Source organism: Syngnathoides biaculeatus, chromosome 17 (genome assembly GCF_019802595.1).
Source record: "Syngnathoides biaculeatus isolate LvHL_M chromosome 17, ASM1980259v1, whole genome shotgun sequence".
Classification (NCBI taxonomy): Eukaryota; Metazoa; Chordata; class Actinopteri; order Syngnathiformes; family Syngnathidae; genus Syngnathoides; species Syngnathoides biaculeatus.
The window spans coordinates 19,887,772-19,911,994 of NC_084656.1; the positions used below are offsets into that span (position 1 = coordinate 19,887,772).

Consider the following 24,223-nt stretch of genomic DNA (forward strand, 5'->3'; position numbering starts at 1 on the left):
AAAATGAAAGAAAAAGTAGTAAATTATTTTTACCAATTTTTTTGCACAATGAAAACAACGCAAGTATTGCCTCACAATTTTGAACAAGTTACTAAAGCGGGCACTAGCTGATGTTGGCGATGACCAGTAAACAGCTAAACTTGCGGCAAAATGGCTGCCACGTGCCATGCTATGACGCTTTAAAGAAAAGTGTTGTATTAATAATTTCAAAACGTGAATTTCCAAAGTGGGAGCTGGCTGGAGCCGGTAACTATATTTGGGAACTTGCGCTAATATGGCGACAGCACATCTCAAGATAAAACCGTGGAAAGAAGGTCACTGAAAAATACAAAATGATCTGGAAAAACTAAAAATACACACAAAAAATAATCAGGAAAAAGTGACAAACATTATGAAATGTTCACGCCAGTGCATGTGTCAACTTATCGGCAGTGCGTTGTGTGTCATCTGTTACTTAGCGATAAAGCCGAACAATGACAACGATGTCTGCCTGAAGCAATGTTGTAGATGATTTAGTAGGTTGTGTAGTAATTTTTTTTTAATAAACTTGAGGCGTTGTAGTAATCGACGTTGAAGCTGGCTGATTCGCTGCTATGTGAACGGTTGATGTCATCCCGCCTTACGCTGGAATGCGCGCTGCCGCCGTTGCCCGGGCGCACCTGAGCGGGTGACACATTCCCGAGTGAGTAAGCCTCTCTTCGATTAGCCGAGCCAGTCGCCCCGGCAGCGACGCCCCCCCCCCCCGCCCCCCTTCTAGCACCGCCGCCGCGGCTCTGCTAATCCGCCGCGTTGACGGAGCACCTGCGTCAGGCGTTGCCGCCCGGTTGCAACATTCCGCGCGGCGCCGATAAGCTACGCTAGGGTTAGGCCTCGGCTCGTCCCAGATGTCCGTTTTGCCCTTTTCTGTGCCGTGTGTGGTGGGTAGTGGACAGGGGTGGGGTGGGGGGGGGGCATTTCCTGTGTGAAACCACACCCAGGCAGACACAGAAGATTAGCATCAAGTTTACAGTTGCAACTGATGCCCCCTAATATCGTGGTATGTGTGTACAGGAAGTGGACGGGACAGGGAGGCACGTAGGCTCCTCGTCTTGTGTGTATGTGAAGGAGGGAGTTGGGGGCGGGGGGGGGGGGGGTTAGCCTGCAGGCAGGGTCGGTGAGTGTGGGTGGATCAAGGGTTGGGGTCCTGTTTCCTCACAGTCCCCCCAGCAACAAGGCCACTTGGCGAGGCCTCTTCCAGAATGTACTGCAGTTTACACAAAAGATAAACAGTGACGTCGCTGTCCGACATAAGGGGAGAGAGGGGCGGGGTGGCGTACGGGGGGGGGGGGGGGGTGAGCAAGCTCGCACAAGTCGCAAAGGTCTATGCCAAGGTTTGCCGTGGGAAAAAAAAAAAGTGTCACATGACAGTGCACTGACGTTAACGCCACAAGGAGTCTCAAACTTGAATTCAAAAGCTGGGGGGGGGGGGGGGAATCACACGGCAACAAATCCGAGAGAGTTCTTATCATCGGCGCAAGATAGCCATGAGACGATAAGCAGTAGCGCGTGAAACGGCGAACAATAAATTTCTGACTTATTTCAATATGCTGATGACAGTCTGGGTCAGGTGTTGTGGCAATTTGTTCCACATTTGAGGAAAGCGAAAACAGAATCTGGCTAGACCTTGTTTAGTTCTGTCTCTAAAGAGTAATAAAAGGAGACAATATTGATCTTTTTATAGCTAAAGAAAATAAGACTAAATATTATGACCCTTGCATGACGGTGACTTATAAAAATATTAAAAATGTATCACATCTTAAAGAACAACAGACTGAACAATCATACATTTTTCAAGTCAACGTCCATGACAATGACTCGTCGCGTTAGCGTCGTTCACCGCTAGCTACAGTCACGCTGCATTAAAATCAGTCCTCATCACTTATGTGAAACTTTTCTTTATTTTCGGTCATAACTTTTTCACAGTTTGTCGACGCTTTCCACACTAGTCGGACTAATGTCATCAATTTATTAAGAGTGTCTCAAGTCAGCCTCGGAGCGAGTCGCCACTCGTCACAGTTTGCGTTAAAGTTAGTCGGTTGTCACGGGTTATAGTAAGCCATCACTCATTGGGAACAGTATTTGTTATTGTCATTTGTCACAAGGTTGAGTATGTTGCAAGGTTAGCTGTCACTCATTATGCCAAAAGTTCACAAAGTCAATGACACCCGTGGCTCAAAACTGTTAAAATATTTAAAACCAAAAAAAGTCAGTTTTTGCTGGTAACAGTTACCAGTCATTTATCGCATCGTCAAAAGTGTCTAAAGTTTGTTGATGCTCGCCACATTAGTCGTCGTTTGTGTCAAATTTGCATTATTCTCCCCATGTTTCTAAAAGGTCGTCGCCGCGAATCACTCCCTATATCGAAGTTTGATAATCCGTCACTCTTGGCTCGTTGCGGTCAGTCGCCGCTCATTACGCCAAAGATTGTTTGCTTTGTCACGGACACTCGTAACCGGAATTTGTTCACGGAGGTCATTTGTACTAGCTTAGCTGCCACTGACCGTTACGTTAAATTCTAAACTCTATCAGTCACGCTAAATTGTCATTCATTCCGTCAAATTTTTGCTATATCTGGAAATAATTTGAGTCATGTTAACACGTTACAATTGTCTTTAGCTAGCATTTTATTTTCGTGTGACAAGCTGTTACTAGCTGGTGGTTACATTTGTTGCAACTCATTATGCTACCGAATAACAAAAGTGAGTCAGCGCTAGTTATGCTAAGTCCTCAGTCATCTTTTTGTGGGTTGTAATTTGAATTTGTTGATCCAGATATTAACTCGAGTTTTTAATTCTCATATTAGCATCATTGGCATTGTGTTACAGCCACTGGCGGCTACACGGATCGCTGCAGTTTATGTTTCGACATTTGAGTTTAAATATTTATGCTCATCGTATCGAGAAATTGCTCGCTTTTGTTGACGCTCACAGCGAGCATATCCGCTTCACTATATCGAATTACGCCTGCTGGGAGTTCATTATTCATTTTACGGAAATTATTTGATCTTGCTATGCGTTTCATGACTTTGCTTCAGTAGCAACCGTCAGCTACAGATTCTAAACGTTTTTTTCTCCTTTTGGGTTATCGTTTGTTACTTGTTTAAATGAGAGTTGCTGAGCGTACAACGGAGGAATCTAGCAGGGACACGGCACGCCAACAATCGGGTAATTAAGTTGACGGTGACAACTGCTTTCAACCCGAGGGGGTGGGAAAAATCATTGTTGGGTGCTAAACTTCACACCCAACGCCCAGATTTCAGATTTCCATCCGATTTGTGTTGGTACCCTACACACAGCAAACCCATACAGGATAAGGGGGTAAAAGTATGAATACATCTTGATTAATTCTATCTATGCCGCTGACATATAGTGACAGCAAAAACAATTTAATGTTCTATTACCTGTCAGAAATTACAATTAACTTACACGTCCACCTGTTGCCATTCATACAGGTCATGGCTTCCTGCCAGTTGAGTATAATAATTTATGTATTCAATTAAAGAGGTCAAAGTGAATTAAAGTCAATTATAGAGGTCAAAGTGAGTTAAATGAGATCATTATCGAGAAAGTAATACTTTGATATTTTTTGTTCTATGCGCAATCACACACGGACATTAGCTAAAATGCTAACCTGCTAACAGGCGCGCGGGTGGTTCCGGTTCGTTCTGCACCGGCACCCAAATATTCACCACAAAGTTCTTCGAAATTCACCTCAGTCGCTTTCGTAATTTCACCACGCACTTTCCCCGTCAATAAATATTACCAATAAAACAGGCGTAGACATTGAAAAGCATTTCGAGCGGTTTTAAACTTACATAGAATTTCCCGACAGCCGGCCCGGTGTTCATGTCGGAAAATTTTCCGAGACACTTTTTCAGCCTAGGGGGGGGGGAGGAAAGAAAAAAAAATGTATCTTCAATGAAAAACGTTCACGATGTGGGGGAGAAAGAAAAAGAAAAGAAATGAAGAGGAACAAACAAGCTAGTCCGTCATCCGACTTCTCTCATGCGCGTCCAGACTGCCGGTGAGCTGCACTGATTCCTGCCTCCTGCTCATCGGCGCACAGTGACGTCACACCACCCGCAACCAATCACTGGCAAATTTAGTGGAATATTCATGAGGCGGCAGGTCACCGCTGAGAATCAGCCAATCACCGCGCGGCTTATTGGATATTCATGAGACGGACGAGGGGGTCAACGCTCTCAAGTTTTAAAAACATTTTTTCACACAGTCGAATTCCAAAAATAACGTCGGATTATTTGACAGAACGTCGTAGATATGCGTATGAAATAAGCATATAACACTTAATAAGATCTTTTTCATCACATAAAAGCAACTGATGTAAAAAAAAAAGTAAGCTTTAATCACCTATAAAAATAAATTTTTTACATGTTCAAAAAAACAAACAAAAAAAAAAACTGGTTCAGGACTCAATTCGTCACCTGACATTGAATAACTAAACTAGGACTAGACGAGATAATATATAATCTCTGTCGCCATCTCTCCCTCCCCCCCTTTTATCTTTTTTGGCTTTGAGGGAGGAGAAAAAAAAAGCAGCAGAACAGAAATGAGATGTGCAGAAATAACCGAGTTGCTTTGAATAAAATCTAATTTGATAAGCCGTTACGAAACAAACCGAGCGTAACAAAGGGAATCGAATTTCATATCATAATGAGCATTATGACACAAATAAAGAGGCTTGTCTTTCCAGGCCCCGGGTGGGAGAGGGCGGCTGCGGCGTGGGTGCGGGAGTCCTTGAGAGGAGTGTGGGAAGTGTAAAAAGTCACACTTTTTTTTTCTCTTTCTTTTTTTTTTTTTTTTAATAATAAATAAATGAATTTTAAATAAAGATGTCCCGCGAGAGGAATGCGTGCACTCCTTTTTAATGGGACGGAACATAAAAGACATAAACATCCTGTCCGACATGACTTCGCCCAATGCTAATCTCATCACATGGCATCTAAAGTGTGTGTACATGTGCGCTATGTACAGTGTCTACACACCCCAAAAAAATGTCTACTCGGTTTGATTTTTTTGTTGTTTGGGAAAAAAATGAAAAAAAAAAATGAGAGCTCGCAAAACCATTTTCCAAACTTTTTTCTTTTTTTTTCGCCCCACCAGCTGTACAAACTGAAATATTTTCGAGATTGTCGGAACAAAAATAAACAACTGCGATAATGTGGCTGGTCGAGTGTGCGCAGACGATCACAAGTGGGAACGTGGCTGTGTTGAAAATGAATGACTCACGTGAAAACTCGTGTTAAATCAGCATTTTAAGTGTGTCTCTCAATCTCGCCATTTTCTTTGCTCCTTATCCTCACAAGGCCCGGGCTGCTGCTGCCATGGCGACGCTCCCTTTCCCAGGCTAACGCGTGGAGCTAGTGTGCTAATTCAGTTTTGTGCATGCGGGTGGGGGGGTGGATGGGGGGGGGGACAAGGGATTAGGGTTTCGGCACGTGTCGAAGGTTTCAAAGATGAGGTTAAATCCAAACAAATTGTAATTTTAAAAATCCATCCATCCATTTTCTGAGCCGCTTATCCTCATGAGGGTCCAGGGAGTGCTGGAGCCTATCCCAGCTATCAAGGGACAGGAGGCGGGGGAACTGGTTGCCGGCCAATCGCAGGGCACATCGAGACAAGCAGTCGCACTCGCAATCACACCTATGGGCAATTTTGAGTTTCCAATTAATGTCGCATGTTTTTGGGATGTGGGAGGAAACCGGAGTGCCCGGAGAAAACTCACGAAGACAAGGGGAGACGATGCAAAGTCCACACAGGCGGGTTCGGGATGGAACCTGGGACCTCAGAACTGTGAGGCCAACGCATTCCACCTGATCCGGCATGCTGTCCTTAGTTTGTCGAATTAACCCAAAATAAATTTCAGATGGTCTTGTTGTTTTTCCTGCCGCCCGCCGTCCCCCCTTTTTTTCCGAGTAGAAGTTTTTATGCAAACCCTGACTGGTACGTACCTGGAACTGCGCATAATTCCTTCCACCTTGACTAAGACTTCGGTTCCAGCTGGATTAAAAACAGCCCCAAAGCATTGTGACGCGTCCACCGTGTTGTTCTGAGGATGAGCAATGTCACTCGTGTTCGTGCCCGACCCACTGCTTGGACCGAAGACCCAAAAGTTAAACCTTTTACAAAAACACTTGAAAACGGTGGGTCATCTGCTCAGTGTTGGCCTCACAGTTCTGAGGACCCGGGTCCGATCCCGGCCCCGCCTGTGTGGAGTTTGCGTGTTCTCCCCGTGCAACATGCAACATTAATTGGACATTCTAAATTGCCCGTAGGTGTGATTGTGAGCGCGGCTGTTTGTCTCGGTTCAGGGTGTACCCTGCCTCTTGCCCGTTGACAGCTGAGATAGGCTCCAGCACTCCTCGCGACCCTCGTGAGGATAAGCAGCGAAGAAAATGGATGGATAAATTGCTCATAGGTGTGATTATAAGAGTGCCTGTTGTCTGTCTCCATGTACCCCTGCGATTGGGTGGCAACCAGCTCAGGGTGTACCTGGCATCCTCCCCTTTGACACCTGGGATAGGCTCTAGCACTCCCCGCGACCCTCGTGAGGATAAGCGGCGAAGAAAATGGATGGATAAATTGCTCATAGGTGTGATTATGAGAGTGATTGTTGTCTGTTTCCATGTGCCCTGCGATTGGCTGGCAACCAGTTCAGGGTATAACCCGCCTCCTGCCCCTTGACAGCTGGGATACCGTGACCCTCGTGAGGATAAGCGGCTAAGAAAATTGATGAATGGATGGATAAATTGGCCATAGGTGTGATTGTAAGAGTGACTATTGTCTGTTTCCATGTGCCCTACAATTGGCTGGCAACCAGTTCAGGGTGTAACCTGCTTCCTGCCCGTTGACAGCTGGGATACCACAACCCTCGTGTGAGGATAAGCAACGAAGAAAATTGATGGATGGATGGATAAATTGCTCATAGGTGTGATTGTGAGAGTGACTGTTGTCTGTTTGCATGTGCCCTGCGATTGGCTGGCAACCAGTTGAGGGTGTACCTCGCCTTATGCCCCTTGACAGCTGGGATACCGTGACCCTCGTGAGGATAACCAGCTAAGAAAATGGATGGATGGATGACAGTTGAAAACTACGTACGTATAGCATGTATAGGAACAGTTCCAAATCCCGGTCAAGGCTGCCACAAAACCTTTTCAGGCATCTGCTCGAAGGAAAAATAACGTCAGGAAAAGCCTACGAGAACATCTGAAATTCATCATATTATAGATGATATTTTGATTTAATTTGGGATGACGCAAAGCCCGCTTCAAACGCTGGCAAGTGTCCGCTGACTCCCATTTAACTCGAACGGTTAATTACGAAGAAGGCGTGCACACGCATGCAACCACTCAGCTGTTTATTTTTATTCCCCCCCCCCATTGCAAAGTTAAGATAAAAAAAAAAATGTTCTCAATTTATGTTGGTCTCATTTTTTTTCCATATCACCAAAACTGGCCGCGTTGACATTTTACATGTAGACATCGTGTGCGTGATTGCAGGAAATGCGGACAAATGCAATTAAAGCGCGGCATGTGGGGGTGTGTGGTCATTCGCAAACACAAATAAACGCGGCGATCGCGGGGCGGTGCGAGGGAAGCAAAATGGAGCAATTAGCGGCCACTTTTCAGTGCGCCGTTGCCGGCGCGAGAGAAGACGAAACCTCGTGATTTCCGCGTCGCTAGCTCGTGATCGCGAGCGCGACGCCGCACGGGGCACAAAGTCGGCTTTTGATGCTCACTTCTTTAGCACAGCGGTCGTGTTGTGTCCCCGTTCGGCGCGGAAGGTAGCAGCACTTTTCCCGCGGGCTTTCGACGTTGCTGTTGTGTGTGTGACTCCGCTTTCATGCAGCAACACTGCATCCTGCAACCACGAACAAGTACATGACAGAGATAACTGCTTTCAGCACAACAGCAGGTTAAACGTCCCCCTTCGTGTTCCCGCTGTTCCATTTCACGCAGACGCCTCCAAAGCCGGAAAATCCACGTCGACTCCCCCCCTTCCCCCGTAATTCCCGGTCTACAGAGCGCACCTGGTCACAAGCCTCACCGAGTACATTTGTAAAGGAAATACCATTTGGTACATCCATATGCCGCAGCTGTGTAAAACTTGCAAGTGCCCGCATTGAAACACGAGATATTTATAAAGAAAGACGGTACACGGAAAGAGTTCAACGCTAGCGCTGCGCTAACGCTAACAAGGCCGGTTAAAATAATACCGGTAAATATCACTGAGACACGCCAGTAACACAGCAGAAACACGCTAGCACAGTGCTAACAGAGCCGGTAAAAGTCACTTCCTCGGCACATATATTCCACGAGTCTAATTCTTTCGTTTTCCGCTCGATTGCCCCCTTGCAGCTGTTGGAAAAAATGCACAAATTAGCCGCATCACCGCATAAACCGCAGGGTTGAAAGTCGCAGCTTGTAGGCCAGAAATTACGGTAGTTTCACTTGTTCAGTTTGTTAAAAAAAATGGGAAGCATATTACCATGTAGCTGTATACCGACGTCTTTTGTTTGTCTATATTAAAACCATATTGAAACTAGCCAAGCGGGTTACTAAATGCTAACTTGCTAGCAAACACAGAACAATAACTGCAACTTCACTTAGCTTGTTAAAAAAAGGGAAGCATGTTAGCATCTAGCTGTATATTGACTTCTATTTTTTGTCCATATTAAAACCAGATTGAAACTAGCCAAGCCGGTGACTGAATGCTATCTTTGCTAGCAAGCAGAAGAATGACTGCGACTTCACTTAGCTGGTTAAAAACAAAAAAAAAAAGTGACGAATGTTAGCATGTAGCTGTATAGTGACTTCTGTTGTTTGTCCATATTAAAACCTTGGTGAAGCTAGCCAAGCAGGTGACTGAATGCTAACTTTGCTAGCAAACACAGAACAATGACTGCTACTTCACTTAGCTTGTTAAAAAAAGGGACGCATGTTAGCATGTAGCTGTATAGTGACTTCTGTTGTTTGTCTTTATTAAAACTAGCCAAGCGGGTGACTGAATGCTCACTTGATAGCAAACACAGAACAATGAGTGCTACTTCACTTGGCTTCTTAAAAAAAAGGGACGCGTGTTAGCATGTAGCTGTATAGTGACTTCTGTTGTTTGTCTATATTAAAACTAGCCAAACGGGTGACTGAATGCTAACTTGCTAGCAAACACAAAACAATGACTGCTACTTCCCTTAGCTTCTTAAAAAAAAGGGAAACATATTAGCATCTAGCTGTATTTTGACTTCTGCTGTTTGTCCATATTAAAATCTTATTGAAGCTAGCCAAGCGGGTGACTGAATGCTAACTTGCTAGCAAACACAGAAAATTGACTGCTACTTAACTTGGCTGGGTAAAAACTAAATAAATAAAATCAGGACATATAAATACAGGTTTATGTTATTGTGTATTGTCATCTGTCCATAAAAAAAATGGAACAAATCAGCCAAACAAGGGACTTAATACTAACGTTTGCACATGCTAACTAACACTCAGATTTACACACTCGCCACTAAAATGGGTGAAAATAGGGAAAAATTCAGTTTTGATGGTCTTCTCTGGACTTTCCGCGACTCCCTTTCAAACACTTGCTGTCCTGCCACGAGTAAAACTTTCACGGGTCGACTTCGACCGCTCATCCTTTTCGCACGGGAACAGCGACGTGGCGAAAAAGTCGGCTTCGGCGGCTACCGTGGAAAGGGGGGAGAGCGTTTTTGAAACTGGCACAACAGGAGGTGAAAAATGTATCAGCCTGCGGATTTCACCCCGAACCAAATGAAGCGGCAAGCCGTCCAATAGCAAACACGTCAGGGGGGCAGCTAGCGAACGCTAAGTCAGGGGATGAAGCAGTGCGGCGAAAAAACATCGAGGAAAACTTGTGTACACGCTACGCATGTGTGTCTTGGGAGCACATCCTGTGTTCTCCTTCTGGAGGTCAAGCCCCGACGACGCGCTGGAAAACAGGAAGTGCGCCGCGGAGTTATCGGCGAGCTCATCCTGAGCTCCGTCGTCGGCTGATCCGCGACGCTCCGCCGAGGAGAGACGCAATTATTCTACGGCGGTGCCGCGCGCCGCTGACCTCGCGTTGACCGCTGCGTGTGTTTACGCGGGTATATGACGTGACAGGGTACTAGCGTGTTAGCGTGTCAAATTCCGTCGAGGAAATGTATTCACAAGTGTGTTTACGTGACTGTATATTGTTTTCGTTCGAGTGTGTTTCTATGATGCGTAAGTATCTAAATGTGTTTATCTATGTGTTAGTTGGTAGTAGCGATCTATGTGCGTTTGTGTAACCGTCCGTCGATACGCGTCATGACCTGTTGACCAGCGGCGGAAAAAGGCCGACAAAAATAAAAGGAAGAGAAACCTTCCTGCGTGACGTCCGCCGGGTATTGTTTTCGCGGGCTCTGTTTAGGAAGGTCCGAGGCGAAAGGAAGCAAGAAAAATAATAATAATAAATTGCACAAACTCCAAGTTCGCAGGTGTTAAAGAAAATAATGGCGCAATGTTGACCCCGGGGTAACTTTTTTTGTCGCTTATGTCATCCGGCAATGCTGGCGCACGAGCTAACAAAGCACAAGTGGGGGGAGGGGCGGCGGCCTTGACATATTTCTCTTATCTTGACTAAAGTACAACAGACCTTGTAATGGGGAGTGAAAAAATAAAATAAAAGAGCGCCATACGCATACCGACCGCTAGATTGGACCATTGCGACCTGTCAATCACTCGTACGATAATAGCCAATCAATGTCTTAACACGCCCCCGCCGCCCAATTGTCCCACAAGCAATGCTGGTGGTCAGTAGCGTGCGCTTGGAAATTTTTATGTTACGAAGAAAGTGGTCCTCAGATGGGGAACGCGCAGTTCTGATGAAAGATGCGAGGTAAGAAGGGGCCCGCTTGATTCGTTTTCCGAAGCCTAAAACTGGTGAGCTTTCGAAGTAAAAAGTACTCACCCTGCTTTACACGCGCAGTACGATTACGCTATTTTATCCTGTTGGATTTCAATATGAAGTTTGTGCGGCGTCAAACTTTTTTAGCGTCGATCGCCAACATTTCGCTGCAATTCTGAGATTGCGTCCCACTCTGTCCAAAATCTGAATTCCGTGTACATATCCTCACGTGAAATAGTTAAGACCTCTCTGTAGAAATCTCTTGGACAAGTCTGACGCATTTGGCAAAAAAAAATACCCCGATAATTATCTTGAATACGCGACAGACAATCGACTTCAAACGTTTTGGAAAGTTGTGGGACATGGCTAAGGGGGCGGAGCTTAAGATCGCTATCAGAAAGGTCCATTGGCAAGATCGTTTTTTTTTTTTTTTAAAGAAATAAATTTTGAATAGCTTCCATTGACATGTACGGCAACTTCAAATCATAAAAAACGTAATGAAAAACTTTTTTCCCCATAAAATCAGACTAGATGCTAACATTGCTAGCAACCCAAAAAAAAAACAACAACAAAAAAACTGCTTGTTCACTTAGCTAGATTAAAAACCAAATGGGAAACATTCGCATATGGATTTAAGTTGAGATTTGTTGTCGTGTGTCCAAAAAAGAAAACTCGAGCTAGCCAAAAAATTAGCTACTATTTCCTCACATAAAACAATAATTGTTAGTTGGTATCCTAGCAGTTTATTTTTGCCACTAAACTTAGTTTCCTTCCGAGTTAAGCAATTTTATCCAACGCGTTTACATTCAGGTAACCACCGAATTAGCATCTTGCTAGTTTAGCATCATACTATCAACATTAATCATTAGCTTGCTACAAGTGGTTTTCCACTTAACTAGATTTTTGCCCTCTTCTAACCAGGGTTGATGATTAGCTTCCCACTCAACTTGAGTACTTTCTTCCAAGGTTAGCATCTGTTTAGCCAATATTGTTAGCATCAAATAGCGATTAAACTAGCCTCTGTAAAATTTAGGATCTGCTAACTTTACTCGGAAACATGTAGTTATCTTCCAAGTTCAGCATCTTGTAGCCAGCTTGCTTAGCGCCAGGTACCAACTAGACTAGCCTCCCGCTACGATTAAACTAGTAACTTCTTGCAAGTTTAGGATCTCGTAGCCAACGTGGTTAGCGCCGTCTTTGCGTCACGGAACCCACTGAGGCGTTAACGGGATTTGCGGAGGATTTCGGGGGTGTGTGGAAGCCAGCGAGACTGCTGGCAGAAGCTTCTGGAAAGTGTTCTTGCGGACTCAGCAGCTCGTCGCACCCCGGCCGGCGGCTGGAACCGGCGGAGGTGGCAAAGGGGGCCGTCCCCCGCCCGCTTCGCTTGTCGAGTCTGGTTGAACGTTAACGCGGGGGATTAGCGCGCCGCGCAGGAATGCGGCCTTTTGTCTGAGCCCCGTCTGATGTCATCGGTCTGATGAGTCACATGACCTGGCGTGGCGTGAACGAGGAGGAAGAGGAGAATGAAGAGCGAGAACAGGAGAAGGAGGGGGCGGTGAGGATTTGGCACCCGCCCGAATGCCAACCCTAGTTTGAAACCCTGACCTGTGCCTTAAACCCCTATTTTAAAACTCCAGCTTGAATTGAACAACTATTCCATGTTTGGAACCTTACTTTGAAATCCTAACGGTTGTCTGACACCTGAATTTTAAACCCGAATTCATGCTTGAAACCCTAATCTCAAACCAGAACTCATTTGAAATGTTAATTTGAGCCTCAAACCCCATCTTGAAACCTTACTTTGAAACGCTGGCTCTTCTTTGAACCACAATCCTTGTTTAAAACCCTTATTTGAAGCGCTATCCACCCTTACTTTGAAAGTCTAATCCAAACTGGAATCCCTCTCGAGAGTCCTTTAACTTGGTTTGAAGCCATAATTCAAAACCCTAACATTGAAATCCGAATTTGAAACCCTATCCCTGACTTTAAACCACAATTTAAAACCCGTTCTCTGGCTTGTGACCTGAACATTGAATTGAAACTTTTGTTAGAAACTCAATGCCTTGTTTAAAACCCTACAATGAAAAACTAACCCTTGTTTAAAACCGCAATTAAAAACCCTTACCTTTTTTTAAACGCTAACCTAGGATTTAAAAGCCCTACCTTAAAACTCCAACTCTCGTTTGAAGCACAATTTGAAACGTGATGCCGACGCTGGTAATTGCGAACGGGAGCAGACGCGAAAATTAAGGACTTACTTGGATGGCGGCAGGAGAAACCCAAACACTTTGGTCTTGGAAGAATTCAGACGACTGCTGATATTCGCCGTCTGATTCCAGACGGCAGCAGACGAACGACCACGCCGCCCGCAAGAGCGTGCTAATCCAAAGCATACCACAACCCCACAAAACACACACGTACACACAGAAATTGAAGAATTTTTCAGTGCATGTTGATCAATTCATACACAAGTTAAACATTCCATCCTAATACCATCGACTGAAAGCCGACTTTGAAAGCTGAAGCCAAAACCCCCGTTAAAAAAACGGCACAGAAGACAATTTTAACACCCTAACCATGTCTAAAAACCCCTACATTGAAACACTAAGGCAGACTAGAAATGCTGACACTTGTTTGAATCACAAACTTGGAACAGTGACCCAATGGACCGTTCCGATGGCGATCTTGAGCTCCGCCCCCTTAGCCATGTCCCACAAGCTTCCAAAATGGCGACCGAACAGAACAGGTTTAAAGTCGATTCTCTATCGCCAAATGCGTCAGGGTTGTCCAAGAGAGTTCCTCAGAGAGGTCTCAAATATTTCACGCAAGGATATGTACACGGAATTAAGATTTTGGACGGAGCGGGACGCAATGTCAGTTTTACGGCGAAACGTTGGCGATCGACGCAAAAAAAAGTTTGACGCCTCACAAACTTCAAATTGAAATCCAGGTCAGTGATACACTAAGAAAGTGAAAGTTGTACGTGGGCTCTTCCGCTAGCCTTAATCCATCGTAGACACTTCTTCAACTGTGTTTTAGTCTTTGGAAAAGGGATCAAGCAGGCCCCTTGTAAGCTAGCAAGATATCTTTCGTCAGAATTGCATGTTCTGAGGACCATTTCCTTCGGAACATTAACTTTTCCAAGCGCACGCTATTGACAACCACGAGATGGCGAGAGGGGGGCGTGTCAAGACAATGCGGCCATCTGATTGGCTATTATCGTACGAGTGATTGACAGGTCGTGAAGGTCCATTGGAAACTGAAACTGTCGAAAATCCAACGCCGCAAAACCCAGATCCCCGTTAAAAACCCGCCCCCAGGTTTGAAACCCCAACCCTGGTTTGAAAGCGTAATCTGAAGTCTTGATTTTACGCTCCCAAAACTTACCTTCAAAAGAACAAAACGAAACAAAAATAATAACAGATAAAATGAAATGATAATGGGTGGATTTTTCCCTTTTAGGCCCACTTTCCAGCCACTGTATTTTTATATTTTTGGTTAAATATTTTGGGGTGTACTTGTCATCTAATATTTTGGTTTTCTTTCATCTTCTATTCTTGTACCAGTTCGGCTAATATTTTTGTACCTCCCACCCAATATTTGTGCATTTTCCATCTTCTAAATCACAGGTGTCAAACTCAAGGCGCGGGGGCCAGATCTGGCCCGCCACATGATTTTATGTGGCCAAGTCCTGGCAAATCAACCTCCATGATTTTTGTGAAAATCCATTCAAAATTTCTTAGCCATATATCAGAAATGGCGCGGCGCGGTGCTTCAGCTGGTAAAGCGTTGGCCTCACAGTTCTGAGGACCCGGGTTCGATCCCGGCCCCGCCTGTGGGGAGTTTGCATGCTCTCCCCGTGCCTGCGTGGGTTTCCTCCCACATCCCCAAAAACATGCAAGATTAATTGGACCTTCTAAATTGCCCCTAGGTGTGATTGTGAGTGCGGCTGTTTGTCTCGACGTGCCCTGCGATTGGCCGGCGACCAGTTCAGGGTGCACCCCGCATCCTGTCCAATGACAGCTGGGATCGGCTCCAGAACTCCCGCACGCCTCATGAGGATAAGCGGCTCAGAAAATGGATGGATTTTTTTTAAACGACAATTCGTTTGGATCCAACCTCATCTTTAAAACCCTCGACACGTGCCAAAACCCTAATCCCTTGTCCCCCCCCCCATGCACAAAACTCAATTAGCACGCTAGCGCCACGCGTTAGCCTGGGAAAAGGGGAGCGTCGCCGTGGCAACAGCGGCCCCCTGCCAGTTGTCCCAAAGCAAAACAAGTTTGCCACTTTCTTTTTTTGTGAAGATTTTAGTTCTCATGAGCTGCACATGACTTGCATTTAGCGCCCCCCCCCCACCTACCAACAGACACACACACACAAACACACTCGCACAACTTCCTGTTTGTCCCAGCCGGAACGCTGCAGTGGGGGGGGGGGGGGGGGGGATATCCAAGTGTGGGGCATTTATTAGAACGGTTTGGGGTTTGTGTGTGGGTGGGGGCTCGGGCTCCAGGGACATCCGGCACGGTCACGCTTTGGTCAATGGCGCTCATAAAGCGGATTAATATTTACCCATCATGCCCTGCTACTATCAGATTTTTCCCTGTGCGCGTGCACTCCGTGTGCGTGTGGGGGGGGGGGGGGGTCGTGTCATGGAAACCGAATGGGCATGCACGGGCACGAGCTTCTCACGAGAAGTCCGCAGCGCCCTCTGTTGGCGGCTTATTGACAATGCACACACGTCGGTCACTTCATTAGGGACACCATCCAATGAGATCCAATGCGAAAATGAAATCAACAAATGCAATAAGCAAATTTTACTTTTCATTTACATTGGTTAGTCCGTCACTTACTAGTTTATGGCTAACGAAGCTGGTGTTACTAATCTTACTAGTCTATGGCTAACGAAGCTAGCGTCACTAAAACAGCTTCTGCTAACTAGAGCGTGTGTAGTTTCTTCCTAGTTTAGCATGTTTAAGACAACATGCGAGCATTAGCTAGCTTTTAAACTGCTTACTATTTTAATTGGCTTGCTCCAAAACCTAAGTAGGCCCACAGTAGTTTTGCCTCCACATTTAAAAGCTAATTGCTTACGTAGTTAGCATCTGGCGGCTAACTACACCAGTGAGTCCCAAACAGTGTGCCGGGGTACATTAGTGTGCCGTGGGAAGCTATCCAATTTTATGTAATTGCTTAAAAAAAAAAAAAAATCTTTATGCCAAGAAATAATGTATTATTTATTCATCTATTTATGCCAGCGAGGGACAATGACAGACAAAACAAAAAAAAAATCCTCTTCGATTAGATGACAGGAAGTACATACAGTCATGAATCGATCCATTTTTTTTGGTGACATTTACTTTTGTCGGTGCGCCGTGGGATTTTTCAATTGTGAAATATGTGCCTTGGCTCTATAAAGGTTGGAAATCACTTGCTTCCTTTCATCTGGTATTAAACTAGCTTCCTGTTAGCATCTGTTAATCTATTTTGCTTCTAAACCTTTAACATAACTCAGAATCTGATAAATTTTAAAGTTTCAGCATCTATTATTTAAATTGATTAGCATGAGCTAATCAATCATATCAATCACAGCTACCTCATGCTAGCTAATCAAAGCTAGCATGAGGTAGCTACTAAATTATGTAATTTACGTAGGCTAACTTTAGCTTGTTCCCAAACCTGAGTAGAATAGTCCTAGTTTAGCACCTCATGCTGTAAATTCGCCTCTTGCTAGCGTCATTAAGCCTGTGTGGACTATTTGCCAAGTATAAAAATGTAAAAAATAATACTCACCTTTGATGTTTTGTGCTCAAAAGTCGACTGTATCCAGATTGGAAATGCATTTCGGCTTTTTCGGACAGACGAAGGAAGACTGACACACGGTTGGACACAAATCCACTTTATTCTGTTGGGAGCGAGTGGACCAGGTTGTGCTCCGAGGTCCACTTTCAGCAGGTGCCGCAAAATAAATCTTCCTCATGCTAACTTTTTAAAATTGTAATTTTTTTTTTTTTTTTTAGCACGTTTAGCATCAAGTCTCCACTTTTTTTTTTTTTTGCGTTTGTTATTACCTCCACTTTTCGCACGATTAAAGACACGACGCAAAAGCAATAAAAAAAAAAAAATGACAACATGACGTCACACAAAGTGTTTCTCACGTCCACAGGAAGAGGAACAGGAAGTCATCTCTCCAAGATGGACGCTTGTTGTCCGCCCCTCCCCGACAACACAAACCTCACCTCGACGTTTGTCATCGCCTGAAAGGAGCTTCCGTACGATTCTCGGAATTCCCTGCGAGTGTTTGCTCAACGGCATTCATGCAGTTCGTCTTGTCTTTCAGTCTGCAGTCCTTGCGGCGTTTAGGGAACCCCGCGTGTCGTCGCCCGCACTCCCGGGGGGCGACTGCACCCGGCCGATCTCCTCCAGGGCGCTGGCCAGGGAGTCCAGGTCGGCCGAGTCCTGCTGCTGCGCCTCCCACAGGCTCAGGATCACCGATGCCGGACTTTCGTGGCGGGCAAAGTAGGCCAGGTTCCTGTGGGGTCGGGAGGCAAGAAAACAACTTTCAGAAAAGGTTCCCCAGACCCCTAAGGTAGAGGTGAAGACCCCAGGATGGAAAAACCGAGGGGCTGGCACCCCGAGCTGGGGAACTGGAATCTGCGATAAGCACCGGTCGTGAGGATCTCGCCCCAATCCCGGCAGTCCTCCACCATACTAGACCCAGTGCCGACTTTCAGAGACCTGGTTTGAGAATCCAGGATGCCACCAGTCCTGGGTGTACTCTGCCTTTCGCCCAATCAACTGGGATGAACTCAAAATCACCTGTGACCTAGAACCTGACCAGATCTTACGCATGGGGTATCGTCATGGGGCTGTTTTTGTTATGTCCAAAAGGGGGCAGTGTTTAGCCACAGTTGGATCCTCCGCGCGTTTTCCGGTGACCCGTCTGCAAATATTTGCAGGAATAATTGCATAAATCAGCTTAAACCGCCCAAGAGACCCACAGACATTTCTCCCGTCACTCCTTTCCCCAGATTTCCCTCTTCCGAGGTTATCGGGGAAACATTAAGCGTCCGTGCCGCTAAAAGAGCGAGCGGGGGTCGGGCGTCCCGATATTCCGAAACCTTCCCGATCAGAATCTGGGATGCCAACCGGAACGCCGGAACGGCTGCCCTCCCGCGCGCCTCCGCATCTATAATGAAATCAGCAGCGTGGGTGCGACTGGAGGCTTTGACGGCCGATGGCAGATTAGTCCCGACCAGGTCACCGCAACCCAAATTCTAAATAAACATTTTGAAACGGAGATTTTCCTGCCCCTTGTGGGCCCGTTCGGGATCGAAACAGGACATCCCCCCCGTCCCCCCACCTGTCCAGGTTCAGCTTCTGGGCTAAGAGGCGCCAGTCCTTGCCCTTGGCGTTGGTGCCGTCGAAGGTGGCGCTGATCCTCTGGCGGATGGAGAGGGGGATCTTGAAGGCTCGGGATCCCGCCTGGGAGCCGACGCAACCGTCGGACTCGGAGGGGAACGGGACCGCTACCTTGAGGTTCTCCGGGGTGAAAAAAAAAACAAAAAAACAAACAAATAAAACATACCTAAGGATTCTGCGATAGGCGCAACAGCATTTGACCAGCGTGGAACACGGAATAGCGGAGTACCTTTGTATACTACGCTAATGAGCTTAATGAGGACTGATGAATTATTACTTGATCCTGAACTTGCTCAAATTTAGTTTTCTGCATGCCTGTTGTCTTCAGACAGTATATCCTTAATTCATACAACTATGATATGATATCGCTGTCACTTTTGCTGGCAGTGTGATGACAGATTGTGCTCGAACAAAAATCTTTGCAGACATTTAGCGGAATTCCCGGCCTACAGAGCGCACCCGAGTATAAGCCTCGCCCAGTGCCTTTGTCAAGGAAATACCATTTGGTACATACATAGGCCGCACCTGTGTAAAAGCCGCAAGTGCCCACATTGAAACGCGAGATATTTACAAAGAAAGACGGTACACGGAGAGTTTAACGCTAGCGCTGTCGTGCTAATGCTAACGCAATTTTTTTCTCCCGTCTCACCTCGGCCTGCACCGTCGTGTAGACCTGCAGGATTTGCTCTTCACCTTCAACCTGACGCACGCTGATCTTGCACGAGAGGTGAGAGGAGGACGAAGACGAGGAGGAGGTGCTGTTACGCTCCAGGGAGAAGGCACACTGCAGGGGGCGCTGTTTGCCCCACCACACCTGACAGAAGGAGAACTCCTGCGGCGGCGTGTCAGAGAAGAAAGCAAAGGACGAGAAGCGAAAGAATGAGGAGAAGGGTACATGAGAGAGGCAGGACGAGAGGAGGAAATGTGAGAAAGGACGAGGAGAAGAGGTGGGCAGAAAATAAAGGGTAGAAGGAGAAATGGGAGGAGAATGAAAAGAGGAGAGAAGGAGAAGGGCAGATAGAGGGAGGGTGAGAAGAAAATAATAGAGGAAGGGAAGAAGTATTGGGAGGAGGAGGAGGAAGAGAGAGGAACGAGTGAGGAGTTGGAGGAAGAGGGGGAGAAGAAATGGGAGGAAGAGGAGGAAGGCAAACGTGGGGGAGAGACAGAGAAGAGGGGACAGAGGGAGGATGAGAGGAAAATAATGAAGGAAGGAAAGAAGTATTGGGAGGAGGAGGGAGAGAAAGGAGAGAGTGAGGAGGAAGAGGAGGAGAAGAAACAAGGAAGGAGGACGAGTAGGAGGACAGATATGGGGATGAGATGGTGAAGGGGGAGATAGAGGGAGGGTGAGAAGAAAATTAGGGAGGAAGGGAAGAAGTATTGGGATAAGAAGGAGGAAGAGAAAGGAAAGAGTGACGAGGAGGAGGGGGAAAAGAAACAGGAGGAGGAAGAGTAGGAGGACAAAGATGGGGAAGAGACGGAGAAGGGGGGATAGAGGGAGGATGAGAAAAAATAATGGAGGAAGGGAAGAAGTATTGGGATGAGAAGCAAGAGAAAGGAAAGCGTGAGGAGGAAGAGGGGAGAAGAAACGGGAGGAGGAGGAAGAGAAGCAGGACAAACATGCGGAAGAGACGGAGAAGGGGAGACAGAGGGAGGATGAGAAGAAAATAGTGGAGGAAAGGAAGAAGTATTGGGATAAGAAGGAGGAAGAGAAAGGAAAGAGTGACGAGGAGGAGGGGGAAAAGAAACGAGAGGAGGAAGAGTAGGACAAACATGGGGAAGAGATGGAGATGGGGAGGTAGAGGGAGGATGAGAAGAAAATAGTGGAGGAATGGAAGAAGTATTGGGAGGAGGAAGAGGGGGAGAAGAAACAGGGAAGGAGGAAGAGTAGGGAGGACAAACATGGGGAAGATAGAGGGAGGATGAGAAGAAAATAATGGAGGAAGGGAAGAAGTACTGGGAGAAAGAGGAAGAAAAAGGAAAGAGTGAGGAGAAGAAACAGGGGAGGAGGAAGGGTAGGAGGACAAACATGGGGAAGAGACGGAAAATGGGGAGAGAGAGAGGGAGGATGAGAAGAAAATAGTGGAGGGAGGGAAGAAGTATTGGGAGAAGGAGGGAGAGAAAGGAAAGAGGGAGGAAGAGGAGGAGAAGAAACGGGGGAGGAGGAAGAGTAGGAGGACAAACATGGGGAAGAGACGGAAAATGAAGAGAGGATTTGACCAATGGAGGCCGAGAAGAATACGAGATAGCGTCAGCCATGTAAATGCCCCCCCCCCCCTCCTTGCACAATAGAAATCAACAGAATGATAATCAAGCAATAAACCCCCCAAGTCATAAAACAATTATCAATTATCGCCGACGGGGTTCACCTGGCAGGCGGTGAAAGGCTTGATGCTCCAAAACATCTGCGGGACATCCTGGATGTTGACCTGCAGGCTGAGCGCGTTCCCGCGAAACGACAGAACTTTGGGCTCCTCCAGCAGGCGCCCGCCTCGGACCCGCTCGGCCGCCGTCACTTCCTGGAGCGCCGCGGGAACAGGAAGTGCCGGCGTCACAATAGACACCAAAATCCGAGAATCCGCGCGATGCGTTTGAACGTTGTTAACAGAGGAGAGCCGCATTTGCACAATAGAAATAAACAATAATCTATAATAATAATAATAATCTATAATCTAAAAAGTACAAAAAAAGTATGCAACACTTTTGAGCGATATAATTGATGTAATTAATCCTGTCACTAGTTACTCACTTTAACTCATATTGTGCACATTAGAAATTCATCTGAATTACAGAAATACGTAAAAAAAATATTCTAAATATATGGCAGTGCGCATATCAATATGCTCACTCTATACGGCATCATGCAATTCCGTCTCTTACAAGTTTTTTCCAAAAATTCTCATCGTTTACACCAGAAATCAACACAACAAAACTAATATTGTGCACATTAGAAATACATCTGAATTACTGAAATATGTAAAAAATATATTCTAGATATATGGCAGTGATGCGGCATCATGCACTTCCTTCTCTTGCCAGTTAGTTCCAAAAACTCATCATTTACACTAGAAATCAACCCTACTTGAAAAAATACAAAACTAATATTGTGCACATTAGAAATTCATCTGAATTACAGAAATATGTCAAAAAATTATTCTACATATATAGTAGTGTGCATATCAATATGCTCACTCTATACGGCATCATGCAATTCCGTCTCTTACAAGTTTTTTCCAAAAATTCTCATCGTTAACACCAGAAATCAACACAACTTGAAAAAATACAAAATTAATATTGTGCACATTAGGAATTCAGCTGAATTACAGAAATATGTCAAAAATATATTCTACATATATGGCAGTGCGCATATCAATATGCTCACTCTATGCGGCATCATCCACTTCCTTCTCTTGCTAGTTATTTCCAAAAACTCTCATTGTTTACAACAGAAATCAACACAACTTAAAAAAAATACAAAACTAATATTGTGCACATTAGAAATCCATCTGAATTACAGAAATATGTCAAAAATATATTCTACATATATGGCAGCGATGCGGCATCATGCACTTCCTTCTCTTGCCAGTTAGTTCCAAAAACTCATCATTTACACTAGAAATCAACCCTACTTGAAAAAATACAAAACTAATATTGTGCACATTAGAAATCCATCTGAATTACAGAAATATGTCAAAAATATATTCTACATATATGGCAGCGATGCGGCATCATGCACTTCCTTCTCTTGCCAGTTAGTTCCAAAAACTCATCATTTACACTAGAAATCAACCCTACTTGAAAAAATACAAAACTAATATTGTGCACATTAGAAATTCATCTGAATTACAGAAATATGTCCAAAATATTTTCTACATATATGGCAGTGATGCGGCATCATGCACTTCCTTCTCTTGCCAGTTATCTCCAAAAATTCATAATTTACATTAGAAATCAACACAACTTGAAAAAATACAAAATCAAATCAATCTGCGGAATATTTGGTCCCACACCGACTTATGATTTATGCATGATTTCTTCTTGATAGACAATGCACGTATGACATGCACTGGCATAGGTGATCGCTACTTGTTCCAGTTATTAATCATAACAGCTACCTTGCCCAATAGAAATAAACTAGTAGAATCTACGATCGAATAAATAAAATAATCCACGGCATGTTTAGTCCAACAATTATGCACCGTGTGATTCATATTCTCCCCTCGCCACTGATTCATTTTTTAAAAAATGCACAGGTACGGACAATCGTTCCCTTAAACAATCGAAATCAAAATATGAAAAGTAAATAATAAAAAATACAAATAATCATAAAAAGAAAATAGAAAAAGGTTACCTGGAAGGCGTGCGGCGTGTCGTCCACGCAGTAGACCCTGAGGACGAAGCCCGCGGCGTCGGCGGCGTCCGGGCTTCCGAAGGCGGCCAGCCGCAGGCGCTTGGCGGCGTGCGCCCGCCGCGGCTCGCCCACGAGGGCGTAGCGGCCGGGCCGCTCCAGCAGCACGTGGCAGCGCTGCGCCTCCAGCAGGCAGTAGCAGGAAGTGCACTCCTCCTGCGCGCACATGACTTCCTGTCAGATAAAAAAATGAGAGAGACGAGGCACGCCGCGGGTGAGCCCGCGTGCGCTTTTCCGCCGCGTGTCAAACTGTCGCCGGTTTGATTCCTCGGACGGCGACTTCGATTACCTCCTACGGGGGGCGATAATGAAAACGGGACCGGACGAACGTCGCTGACGCGGCGCGGGGAAAAAAGAACCAGACGCGCATAAATTAAAAGGTGAGATGCGCGGTGTGCAGACGAAGGGCACCGGGGGACGGGTTGGGGGGGGGGGTGTTGAATTTCCCAACATCACATTTAAATATATTTATATATATATATATATATATTATATATATATATATTTTTTTTTTCCATAATATACTTTTTGCCACATGAGTAACCTGATTTTCAGTATCTGACAATGCCCAGTCCGGATTCGATACTTCAGCAATGTATGAAGAAAAAAAAAAAAATCCAATATGGCTTAATAATCTTTTTTTTTAAATTAATAAAAATATCCCAACATAACACTTTTAAAAAAATATAAGTCTAAAGGAGCCAAGTAAACAAATAATCAGTATAGCACAGCAGTAGTGATGGAAAAAATAACATTATAAACAAATTACATTGGCAAATCCTGCCTTAAATATCCATCCATCTATTTTCTTCGCCGCTTATCCTCACGAGGGAGTGCCGCAGCCTATCCCGGCTGTCGACGGGCAGGAGGCGGGGTACACCCTGAACTGGTTGCCGGCCAATCGCAGGGCACGCAGAGACGAACGGCCGCACTCACAATCCCACCTATGGGCAATTTGGAGTGTCCAATTGATGTTGCATGTTTTCGGGATGTGGGAGGAAACTGGAATACCCAGAAAAAATCCATGCAAGCTTGGGGAGAACATGCAACACACAAGTGGGTCCGGGAGAACCTCGGAACTGTGAGGCCAAAAAAATCTAATAATCCACTGAACAAAAAGAAGATCCCGGCCTACACAAGCTATTTGTAAAGGAAATACCATTTGGTATGTACATAAACCACACCTGTGTATAAGCCGCAAGTGCTCACATTGAAAAACGAGATATATAGAGACCATAATGTTTACATTAAGAAAGACGGTACACAGAAAGAGTTTAATGCTAGTGCTAACGCTAGCGCTGTGCTCACGCTAACAGGGACGGTTAAAATAAAACTTACCGGTAAATATCACTGAGACACGCCAGTAACACCGCAGCAACACGCTAGCGCAGCGCTAATGCTAGCGCAGCACTAGCAGGGCCGGTAAAAGTCACTTCCTCGGCACATATAT

At 45.4% G+C, this 24,223-nt stretch overlaps 2 protein-coding genes across 16 annotated transcripts in view; both read right to left on the reverse strand.

The window, feature by feature from the left end:
• Positions 1–16,829, reverse strand: part of LOC133490628 (tumor necrosis factor receptor superfamily member 10B-like) — a 41,932-nt gene extending 25,103 nt beyond the window's left edge. The window contains exons 1-4 of one of the 2 annotated variants that reach the window (XM_061800931.1): positions 16,740–16,829; positions 13,202–13,322; positions 7,795–7,916; positions 3,854–3,917 (exon numbers count right to left, since the gene is read on the reverse strand). In XM_061800931.1, coding sequence (XP_061656915.1) covers positions 3,854–3,917; positions 7,795–7,916; positions 13,202–13,322; positions 16,740–16,789 — 357 coding nt within the window. In that variant the 5' untranslated portion in view covers positions 16,790–16,829. Of the gene's footprint in view, positions 1–3,853; positions 3,918–4,016; positions 4,125–7,794; positions 7,917–13,201; positions 13,323–16,739 lie in introns of those variants that run through there. The other variant, XM_061800932.1, reaches the window with a different exon arrangement.
• LOC133490626 (netrin receptor UNC5D-like) overlaps positions 16,830–24,223 on the reverse strand; it is a 168,343-nt gene continuing 160,949 nt past the window's right edge. For all 14 annotated transcript variants that reach the window (XM_061800914.1, XM_061800928.1, XM_061800923.1 and 11 more), the window contains 5 exons: positions 22,717–22,947; positions 20,735–20,884; positions 19,018–19,200; positions 18,310–18,488; positions 16,830–17,478 (listed from right to left, as the gene is read on the reverse strand). In XM_061800914.1, coding sequence (XP_061656898.1) covers positions 17,283–17,478; positions 18,310–18,488; positions 19,018–19,200; positions 20,735–20,884; positions 22,717–22,947 — 939 coding nt within the window. In that variant the 3' untranslated portion in view covers positions 16,830–17,282. The remainder of the gene's footprint in view (positions 17,479–18,309; positions 18,489–19,017; positions 19,201–20,734; positions 20,885–22,716; positions 22,948–24,223) is intronic.